Here is a 12078-nt window from a genome sequence, read left to right as displayed (position 1 = left end):
AAAAATTTCTGTCGCATTGGAACACTGTTAACGTACTTACTTTGCATATTAAGATATGGCGTAATGTTTTGGGGGAACACCAGCATGACACTCATTTGTACTTTGAAAGAGAACAACAAGAATAATCAAAGGGGGTCATAAAAAATCGTGTAAATTTTTTTTTTCTTTTTTTTTTTTTTTTTTTTTTCCAGAGACTTTAAAATAAAGACCCTGGCACTTATCTGTATTTACGTAAGTCTGTTCTGTGGAAGGCACATCAATAATTCTAAGTGTCGAACAGTCAATTCCATAGCTATGGTAAAAGAAGTAAATGATTTTTCATAGATAAATAGGCGCAAAAGCCATATATCAAAAATGTGCTCGTTTTCAGCCAAAAATTCTGTTTAGTGCAGTAGGAGAGGAAATGAAAAGAATATAAGGATTCTAATTTTTTAACAGTTTAAAAATACTAACTAACATCAGTTTATTTATTTATTTTAAATTGAGGAATACAGCATCATATTTAAAGTACCAGGGAAGCAGGTTGCTAGCCGTACTTGCCACGGGTCCCTTATTTCAAAGTAACTTGTATCCCGACTGTCAGGACCACTTACTTGGCCACTCATACGTTGCCCGTGGTTCATGAACTAGGACATGACGACAGGAACCCACACCATCAACCACAGATCAAGATAAGATGGATAGTTTTTATGACGCACTCAGTGATGTAGTTGTTAGAGTAAAGGACAAGGACAGTGTTCTGCTCATGGGTGATTTTAATGCCAGGATTGGAAATCGAACAGAAGGGTATGAAAAGGTTATGGGTGAATTTGGAGAGGATATGGAGGCCAACAGGAACGGGAAACAACTCTTGGATTTCTGCGCCAGTATGGGCTTAGTAATCACAAACTCCTTTTTTAAACATAAGAACATTCACCGGTATATTTGTGAAGGCAGGGGAACCAGATCTGTCATTGACTATATAATAACAGATCTGGAATTCAGGAAGGCTGTGAGGGACACACGTGTATTCAGGGGATTCTTTGATGACACTGATCACTATGTAATCTGCAGTGAAATTGGTATTGTGAGGCCAAAAGTGCAGGAGGTCAGGTCCATATGTAGGAGGATAAGAGTGGAGAAACTTCAGGATAAGGAAATCAGGCACAAGTACATAACAGTGATCTCATAAAGGTACCAGTTAGTTGAATGTAGTCAATTACAGTCATTGGAAAAGGAATGGACAAGTTACAGGGACACAGTACTAGAAGTAGCTAAAGAATGTCTTGGAGCAATAGTGTGTAAAGGTAGGATGAAGCAAACAGCTTGGTGGAATGACACAGTCAAGGCAGCCTGTAAAAGGAAAAAGAAGGCATATCAAAAATGGCTACATACTAGAACTCAGGTAGACAGAGAAAGTTATGTTGGAGAAAGAAACAAAGCCAAACAGATAATTGCAGCATCCAAGAAGAAATCTTGGGAAGACTTTGGAAACAGGTTGGAGAGTTTGGGTCAAGCTGCTGGAAAACCATTCTGGAGTGTAATTAGCAGTCTTTGAAAGGGAGGTAAGAAGGAAATGACAAGTATTTTGGACAGGTCAGGAAAACTGCTGGTGAATCCTGTTGATGCCTTGGGCAGATGGAGGGAATGTTTTGAAGAGTTGCTCAATGTAGGTGAAAATACGATCAGTAATGTTTCAGATTTCGATGTACAATGGGATAGGAATGATGATGGAAATGGGTCACATTTGAGGAAGTGGAGAAAATGGTCAATAGATTGCAGTGCAATAAAGCACCTGGGGTGGATGAAATTAAGTCATAACTCATCAAATACAGTGGAATGTCAGGTCTTAAATGGCTACACAGGATAATTGAAATGGCGTGGGAGTCGGGACAGGTTCCATCAGACTGGACGAAAGCAGTAATCACACTAATCTTTAAACATGGAAACAGAAAAGATTGTAACAACTACATAGGTATCTCTTTAATGAGCGTTGTGGGTAAAATCTTCTCAGGCATTGTTGAAAGGAAAGTGCGAGTATTAGTTGAGGACAAATGTGATGAAAATCAGTGTGGGTTTAGGCCTCTTAGAGGTTGTCAGGACCAGATCTTTAGCTTACGGCAAATAATGGAGAAGTGTTGCGAGTGGCACAGGGAATTGTATCTATGTTTTATAGATCTAGAAAAGGCATATGACCGGGTTCCTAGGAGGAAGTTATTGTCTGTTCTACGTGATTATGGAATAGGAGGCAAACTTTTGCAAGCAATTAAAAGTCTGTAAATAGATATATGTGAATAGAAAAATCTCATTAAACAGTATTATGAAAAGGAAAGTTCTACTTACCAAATAGTGGAGGAACCAAGTTGTAGATAGGCCAGCAAAAGACTGTCACAAAATAAGCTTTCTGCCATCAAGGCCTTTGTGTCAAAACTAGATGACAGACACACACACACACACACACACACACACACACACACACAAAACAAATGCAACTCTCTCTCTCTCTCTCTCTCTCTCTCTCTCTCTCACACACACACACACACACACACACACACACACACACACAGTGTGGTTCAGCTGCCAGAGGCTGCAGTCGTGTGTTTGGGGGGAGGGGGGGCAGGGGGGGGGCGCCTGTCATCTATTTTCGACAAAGGTCTTGATATGGAAAACTTATATTGTAACAATCCCTTTTTTTTTTTGCCTATATGTGACTCACCATCTCCGCTACATGGTAAGTAGCAACTTTCCTTTTCATAATATTGTTACATTCTATCCTGGATTCTCTGTTGTTTGAAAATGTAACTAAAATAATACCGCATCTCCAGTTAATGTCAACATACGGGTCACAGCATCAGAACCATAACTGAATCATTGAGAATCCTTCAAGATGGGAAATTAATTGTAATGTGATGTGTTTCAGTTGAAAAGGAACTGTTTAAGAGTATAACCACATGCTTGACACATACCATCTGGTGCTTTGCACCAATTAGACTTCATTTTACGAGTTTCTTTTTGGCTTTTAGTACATGGAAAAAAACTAGGCACAATTTTTACATTCTTGGAGATTAGTTGCTGCTTCTTCTTATGACTACCCCTTTGCCTTTATCATTGCTTGTATCCATCGTGTTGATCTATTCTGCGTCCCAGATATCAAAATCGATCCTTATCCCTGGTTGTGACATTTAGTCCTCCAGCATATTTTTGATTGCTGCTACAATCTATAGTGCTACAGTAGACTGAAAAATGCAACTTAATTTACATTTTGAATGCTCTTCTCCACCCCTTACACACAACATTTCTCTCTCTCTCTCTCTCTCTCTCTCTCTCTCTCTCTCTGTCTGTGTGTGTGTGTGTGTGTGTGTGTGTGTGTGTGTGTACATGCCAGCTGCTTGGCAACATTTTGTGAGAGTTTCATGACTCATTACCTTGAACTCTGGTAACATTGTAGACTTGCATGATATTTCAGTGTCTGATGTAAATCTATGTGTTTAGATTTTTGCCTCCTTGTCTCCTGTTTATTCCAATAACTGAGATGACAAAACTATGAGAACAGCAAATCCACAGGGATGTCATAACAATAGCTGTAAAAAAGAAAAAAAAAAATGAGATAAGGCGTGTCGCTATATAACATGTTAGTAAATTTGGGATCCTACCTGAAACTATTATGGATAGCAGAAAAATGTACATTATCTTCAGGCTGGAAATTTACATACAGTAAAACCCTACTTTCACACTTATCCAGGGACTTTTAAAAAAGGGTGTAAATTTTGGGAAATTACTTTTCAAGCTCATTCTTTATAAAACATTAATAATGGATTTTATTAATTGTACTGGCCTTCAGTTTGAAAATGTTGGTTTTGCCAAGTTTTATTTCCATTAGCCTTTTGGTAGTTAATGCTTTTACCAGAAAAATTCAGAATTATAATTTGATTCAATTTATTTTTGTGAATTCCTTCCATCTTGTTTTCTAGTTCAGAAATACATTCAAAAGTCTTGATGTCTACATAAATATTCTAGCAGAAGTCCAAAAGTGACTGCAAAATATTACAAGACCTGGACATGGGTTACGTACGTTTTAATCTGATTGGAAGTTTCAAATCAGTACACACTCCCCAACAGAGTGAGAAATCATTCTGAAAACAATCCTCAAGGCTGTGGCTAAGCTATTTTCTCTGCAGTATCGTTTCTTCCAGGAGTGGTAGCCCTGCAGTGCGTGAAGGTGAACTTCGGTGTAGTATGAAAGCTAGAAGAAGAGATACTGGCAGAAGTTAAGTCTGCAAGGACAGGTTGTGAGTTGTGCTTGGATAGCTCGGCTGGTGGACCAGTTGCACATGAATGTGGTACATCATACATAAAAAAATATTTTTTAAGAAAATTGTGTGAAATACAGAATAGCAGTTGATTGCTTTGATGAGATATCAGACCTAATTAGAGAATTATAACAATGAAAATAATCAATTAGAGAGTTGCATTCCGCCCGCATCTCGTGGTCGTGCGGTAGCATTCTCGCTTCCCACGCCCGGGTTCCCGGGTTCGATTCCCGGCGGGGTCAGGGATTTTCTCTGCCTCGTGATGGCTGGGTGTTGTGTGCTGTCCTTAGGTTAGTTAGGTTTAAGTTGTTCTAAGTTCTAGGGGACTTATGACCACAGCAGTTGAGTCCCATAGTGCTCAGAGCCATTTTAGCCAGTTGCATTCCATAAATGATGTCAGGACTTTACCTGTATGTAAATGTGCGGTGGCAGAATGAAATATACTTCTGTAGGTCACAATATATTTATAATTATGAAAAAAAGCAGTGGATGTGAAATTATATTGTGAATGTAGAAAATTTGAAGGGAATGTAAAACTGGGGTTACACTGTATCTTAACAGTTTTAGTGTGAGTCTTGCAAAAGGCAGCCTATTTTTGACCTGTTCTGTGTAGCTACTGTCACCACCCCTAGCTAATGCAATCATCTCGTTCTAGGTGTCTTGACGTAAATAATGCTGCATGTCAATAACTACTCTCCTTGAGGCTGTGCCATGACCATTCTCCAGAAGTGATGTTTTCTATGTTGTCCACAGGGACATTTTATACAGTGTGGCTACCTCTCTCTCTCTCTCTCTCTCTCTCCCTCTCCCTCTCCCTCTCCCTCTGTACCTCTGTGGTAATAATGCTTTATACACATCACTTTATTAAAATATATGTTTTGACAAAATACAATGTGATAAAGTTAGTGAGAAGTGTAAATATGACATCTTGTTGATCATAGTTCCCAAAGTTTAAATAGCAAAAACTTTTAGACATGTAAACAGCTTTTGTGATATTGATAGAAGAAAAATCTTTCTTTTGTTGATGCAGTATATGTTCTGTGTTTCAGGTTGATGAAGCAAAACAAGAACTTAAGGATGTTGTTGAATTTTTGAAGAATCCAGAAAAATTTTCAGCTTTGGGTGGGAAACTCCCTAAAGGAGTTTTGCTTGTTGGACCACCAGGCACTGGAAAAACCCTTCTAGCCCGTGCTGTAGCAGGTGAAGCTGGAGTCCCATTCTTTCATGCAGCTGGTCCAGAATTTGATGAGATTCTTGTCGGTCAAGGAGCTAGGAGAGTTCGTGATCTCTTCAGTGAGTTCCAAGTAGAATTTTATTAATTATTGTCAATTCATGGCTATCTTAACCAAGTAATTAGATGTATCTAAATATGTAGAATTGATCCAGCCAAGCATCAAATCAATGACAGTGTATCAGAATCGTTCACCTTCATTCACAACTTGAAAATGAAACATCACAGTCTATACATAAGAAATTAAGTTATGCTGTGTCTGCTTCACAAGCAAGTTTTAACTCCTGTTATGATGTCCCTTGTGTTCTCTCACTGTATTGTACTGTTCAGTTGTAAATAGCAGTTGTGTTCTGTGTTTATTGTAGTTAAGATTTTAACTTGACACAAAAAGACTGATAGTAGTATTTGCATGCATATGATGTAAATTACATATGGCCAAAATCCTCAAGGCATTTCATTCTATTATATAGAATACATTTAGATGCTGCTGATGCTGTTTTATTGTGAGGACCATTATGCATTCATTTTCATTGTAGTTCTTGCAGTAACATTGCGAATAAAAAATGATATGCATTCATTGCCTTCATAAATTTTGTTATTAATCAAAATCCAGAAGTATATGTATTTATCTCAATTGTGAAGATGTATTTGCCTGCTGTCAAAGTGGTCATTGAGAAACTGAACATAGTTTTCAACCATGCATGTGATAATACAAGATAGACATGATTTTGTACACTACCGTGTAGTTTTCACTGTAAGGAATGCATGGAATAAATTATGCCTAGGATTTTGCATGTCTGCAGGTATTTTAGGTGATGTGACATTGAAAAAGGCAGAAAGAGGCTGGCTGGATAAAAGTTATACAAAGAATTATTTTTCTCTCTTTTATGCCCAACAGTTATAGAGCAGCTGGTGATTGCTTAGCCTCTTGTAATGGTCTTTAAACATTATTGCAGTATTTTATAGATTTTATTCATCTAGAAGGGCACTTCAGTTATTTTGCAGCATTAAAGAATGCGCTTCTCGTTAAATAGTCACAAGTGAAAAGAGTGTGTGTTTTTCACCTAATATGAAACTATGAGTTTTTTACAACCCAAGTAGGGGGTATTGAAATGACACTTTTAAATCCCTGCATGCTCAGTCAAGATGACCTTTACCCTTTGTGAGTTTGCAAGATGGTCAGATTTGCAGCATTTTGTGCCCAATATGGAGTAGTGTTATGTAGGGAATGATAAGGCTATCCACTGGTACCTGCAAATAGTGTGCAAACTGTAGTGTGATAGAAGAAAGACAATGAGGGAAACTGTTTCAAAGATTGGGTGAAATACATAATTTGGTAACCTAGGTATATTGTATTTGTTCAGCATTCCCAGATAATCGGTGTGATCTTACAAATTATAACCTTCAGTCAAGGAAGAATAGAAATTGTGCTTTTTTACAAGTTGGACATGTCATCTCAAGATAGTGGGCCTGCTCTTTCTCTTTGATAAGAATTTACACAAAAGTCTTATACTTAATCTATCTTTCACAGAGGCAGCAAAAGACCGTGCCCCATGTGTTATATTTATTGATGAAATAGACTCTGTTGGAGCAAAACGTACAAACTCTGTTCTTCATCCATATGCGAATCAAACAATCAACCAGCTGTTATCGGAAATGGATGGGTAAGTTATATGTCATCTGTTATCTGTCTGTTAGTATGTATGTATCTATGTCTTTCTTTCTGCTGGTCGTGCCATATTGAAGCTAAATGCTTTTGTATCAGTAAGTCAAAGAAGTGAAATGCTCACCTGTAACATCTGCTAAGTATTGAAACGTTAAGTGAGTCAAAGTGCAGCTAAATAGTATCAGCTGACTATATGTAGTGCATGAAGAGAGATCGCTACATAGCTCAAAGATATGCTGAATGATACATAAAAGCACTTAAATTAGATATATCTAGCTAGCTGTTAAACTTACTGTTGTGTCTAGACAAGACAGCCTAGACACAATGAGAGGAAGCCGAAAGGCACGCGCCAAGGCAAAGCAGGGTGCGTGAGGTCTGAAACAGGATATGTTATGAATGCTATAAAGAAAAGTACGTAGCTTCTGGAATACTTAACTTTAATCCATCCTTGCGATACAAGTGAGACTCTTTAGATACATGCAATGTTACTAATGGCGCCTTGCTAGGTCGTAGCCATTGACTTAGCTGAAGGCTATTCTAACTATCAGCTCTGCTAATGAGCTATGCTTCGTCCATGTAGTCGCTAGCAAAGTCATCCGTACAACTGGGGCGAGTGCTAGTCCGTATAACTGGACTTGCCTTGTGGTGGCGCTCGGTCTGCGATCACACAGTGGCGACACGCTGGTCCGACTTGTACTAATGGACCGCAGCCGATTTAAAGCTACCACCTAGCAAGTGTGGTGTCTGGCGGTGACACCACATTCCTCCCCCGCAAATCGGCGAACGGTCGTGTTATAAGGCTTCCGCCCACTGTGGGGAGGACCCCATGTTGACGTATGCGATGAGGTGGGGAGCCTAACAACAGGCGAGGCTGTGCCACCCGCACCCGGCCATTCGGTCCGAGGGGATCTAGGAAACGCCTGAAAACCTAGTCCAGGGTGCACATCAACATGCGGTGTATGCGCCCGTAAAGAGACAGGAGGGGCCGAAGGGTCGACCTCCATTGCGTCGGGGTACCTGACGCGCGAAGACGCCATGTGGTCCGGAGCGGGCAAGAGTTCCATGGCGGAGGACAGCTGGTCACGGGAAGCGATCGGCGGCGCGTGACCCAGGGAGGCGCTTGGCGGCTGCAGCAAAGCGTCCACTGCGGGCGGCGCCGGCTGGAGGACAGGCGGCGGAGGCGGCAGCATCGTCGGTAACACTTGGGGATGAGGCGAGCCAGTAGATGGGTCCCCAGGGCGCTGACCGGACGGCACCGTCACTGAAAGCAGACGGGGAGCGGCAGAACCCGTGCGACGACAGAGGCGCAGCTGATTGAGATGCCGACGCACCTCACCAGAGGCCCCCAAAACCAAATACATCGCGCGGCCGAGGCAGCGGAATTTGCGCCCTGCGAGCCAACGCCGTGAACCTCGATAGTTGCAATAGAATACAACGTCGCCTGGAGCAAAAGCAGAAGTCTGCCGCTGCACAGGAACCTGATGCGGCGGGTGCAGCAAAGACATCAAGGTTCGATGAGCACGACCGTGGAGCAACTCAGCCGGCGAGCGACCATCTCGGGGCTGAGAGCGATACGATGACAAAAAGAGCAACAACGCGTCCTCCCGAGAATGCGACTCTTTCAACTCCAACATCTGTGACTTGAAAGTCTGGACCAATCGTTCAGCGGCACCGTTTGACTGAGGCGAAAACGGCGCGGATGTCAGATGTTGAATACCATTGGCCTGGCAGAATGACTGAAATTCTGCGGACATGAATTGTGGGCCATTGTCGGAAACAATAGTCTGCGGAAGACCTTCAATGCAAAAGATAGCAGACAACGCTTGGATGGTGGCAGAGGACGTCGTGGAAGACATCCGGACAACAAAAGGAAAATTACTGAAGGCATCTACCAGAACCAACCACCGAGCATTCTAGAATGGACCAGCAAAATCGATGTGCAAGCGTTGCCAAGGGGAAGTGGCTTTTGGCCATGCAAAGACTTTCCGCTGCGGTGCGGATTGTTGTTCGGCACACGCCATGCAAGAAGAACACATATTCGTAATCGCAGCATCGATTCCGAACCAAGTACAGTGCTGACGAGCAAGTTGTTTCGTTCGCACTATACCCCAATGTCCTTGGTGAAGAAGCCATAAAACAGAGGACTGTAACGAACGTGGGACCACGACTCTGGACTGATCATTATCAGAACGCAACAACAAAACACCACGTCGAACAAAAAGTCTCTCCTTGTGAGCAAAAAATCGGCGAACCAACGGATCCTCGATCCGAGACTTTGACAAGGGCCATTGCGTAGCAACAAAACGCAAAACGGTAGCAAGGACCGGGTCAGCAGCTGTGGCTGTAGCTACACGACGAAAATCAGTCGGAAATGAATCGACCACTTCATCGGTTTCCGAATCAATGAACATGCAAGCAAGTTCGAAAGAATCGAATGCTCTATCCTCAGCAACAGGCAAACGGGACAACGCATCGGCGTTTCCGTGCTTAGTGGTGGACCGATACAAGATATCGTAGCGGTACTGCGAGAGGAAAATAGACCAGCGAATGAATTTCTGCGCTGTACGCGGAGGTGCAGGCTTGTTCGGATGAAAAAGCGACGTCAAAGGTTTGTGGTCTGTGATGATGGTAAAGTGATGACCATACAAGAAATCATGGAACTTAGTAACACCAAACACGAGAGCCAAAGCTTCTTTCTCTATCTGTGAATAATTGCGTTGCGCAGACGAGAGCAATTTGGACGCAAAGGCAATAGGGCGATCATGCGACCCATCTTTGTGCGCAAGCACAGCACCGATCCCGAAATCCGATGCATCTACCATCAACAAAAGGGGTTTCTGGGGATCGAATGGCGTAAGGCAAGTATTAGAAAGCAACGCCGATTTCAACTGGCGAAAGGCGCGTTCGCATTCCGTCGTCCAGACGAACGGAACACCCTTACGGTGTAAGCTATGAAGGGGAGCTGAAATGGAAGAGGCATTGCGCAGAAAGCGATGATAATAGTTAATTTTACCCAACACACTCTGTAGCTGCTTCACATTCTGCGGCGAAGGCAAGTCTTGTATGGCACGGAGGTGCTCTGGACTCGGATGTATGCCTTGGGCATTGATTACATGTCCCAGGTATGGTAAGTCACGAGCAAAAAACACGCATTTGTCCTTCCGCAAGCGAAGACCATTTTGTCGCAATACCTGAAATAATGTTCGTAGGTGCGCTAAATGCTCGTCGGCTGTCTTTCCGGAGATCACAATATCGTCCACCGAGCGAGGTGGCGCAGTGGTTAGACACTGGACTCGCATTCGGAAGGACGACGGTTCAATCCCGCGTCCGTCCATCCTGATTTAGGTTTTCCGTGATTTCCCTAAATCGCTCCAGGCAAATGCCGGGATGGTTCCTTTCAAAGGGCACGGCCGACTTCCTCCCCCGTCCTTCCTTAAACCGATGAGACCGATGACCTCGCTGTCTGGTCTCCTTCCCCGACCAACCAACCAACCAACCACAATATCGTCCAGATAGTTCGCAGCAGTAGGGACCGACGCACAAACAGTTTGTAAATATTGCTGAAACAGCGCAGGGACGGATGCACACCCGAATGGCAGTCTTTTGAATCGGTACAAACCAAGATGCGTGTTAACCACCAAGACGCGCTGGGATTCGGCGTCCACTGGGATTTGCAAGTACGCATCTGCTAGGTCCAACTTCGAAAAGTATTTACCCGGGCACAGTTTATCAAAAAGATCTTCCGGGCGGGGTAAGGGAAAAGTTGCAATCACGAGTTGTGGATTCACTGTTGCCTTGAAGTCCACACAAAGTCTCAGTTTTCCGGAAGGTTTTGGCAAAATGACTAAGGGTGAGGCCCAGAGAGAAGCCTGCACACGTTCAATTACACCTTGTGATTCTAAATCGTGTAATGTTCTTGCGACCTCATCACGCAATGCGTGAGTAACATTGCGTGCTCTGAAAAATTTCGGTTGCGCGTTTACTTTCAGTTCCAAATGTGCTTCATAGTTCTTAGCGCAACCAAGGCCCGGTGCAAAAATGTCTGCAAATTCTTCACACAGCCGAGAAACACTGGCGGAAGGCACAGGCTGATTCACTGATAGGACCTGATTTACTATAGACATGTTAAACAATTGAAATAAATCTAAACCAAACAAGTTCACTGCAGTAGAAGAACGAAGAACGTAAAATGATACAAATTTTGTTTGTCCCTTGTATGTTGCAAGAAGAGTGCACTGTCCTAACACAGGGATATTCTGACCTGAATAACTATTTAACTGAACATTTGCGGTACGCAACGGAGGTTTGCCCAGTTGTTTGTACGTGTAATGATTGAGCAATGAAACTGCAGCTCCGGTATCGAGCTGGAATGGTATGACCTTGCCATTAAAGTCCAAATCTACAAAAAGTTTATTGTCCTGCTGACGACAAGAGCGACTGTCTCGTGCAATTTGAACTGACACTGGTACAGAAGCACTTGTGACTTGACGCGATTTCCTGCGACGTCGACGCACAGTATTTGTGGGACGAACACAGTCACTGTTAGAGACAGTGGCACTGGACGAAGTGGAATTAACTACATGAATCTCCATGGGCGAAGGTTCACGAGCCTGAGCATTCTTGGTTCGATTCCGGCGCGAAGCAAAAGGCCTGGAATGGTTGTGATTGTCTGATCTGAGCTTTTTCCAGCAAACACTTTGAACATGTCCTTTCTTATTACAGAAAAAGCAAATAGCTTGGCGTGACGGGCAATTTTCACGCGAATGTCTAGTAGCACACCGCGGGCATGATTTCACTGCATTTGTATGCTGGCGCGACACACCTGGTTTAGAGCGTGGCGGCAGCTGTGTGGACGTGCGCGAGGGCGAGGCCGGTTAATGTTACACACGGCA

The 12078-nt window shown here is 42.8% G+C and overlaps 1 protein-coding gene across 1 annotated transcript in view; it reads left to right on the top strand.

Moving 5' to 3' along the window:
* Positions 1-12078, top strand: part of LOC124594340 (ATP-dependent zinc metalloprotease YME1L-like) — a 110341-nt gene that overhangs the window by 57630 nt on the left and 40633 nt on the right. Inside the window, exons 7-8 of the mRNA XM_047132708.1 lie at positions 5339-5582; positions 7052-7184. Coding sequence (XP_046988664.1) covers positions 5339-5582; positions 7052-7184 — 377 coding nt within the window. The remainder of the gene's footprint in view (positions 1-5338; positions 5583-7051; positions 7185-12078) is intronic.

Source organism: Schistocerca americana, chromosome 2 (genome assembly GCF_021461395.2).
Source record: "Schistocerca americana isolate TAMUIC-IGC-003095 chromosome 2, iqSchAmer2.1, whole genome shotgun sequence".
Lineage (NCBI taxonomy): Eukaryota > Metazoa > Arthropoda > Insecta > Orthoptera > Acrididae > Schistocerca > Schistocerca americana.
Note: the sequence above shows the minus strand (reverse complement) of the source record. Positions and strands in the feature narration are given on the sequence as shown.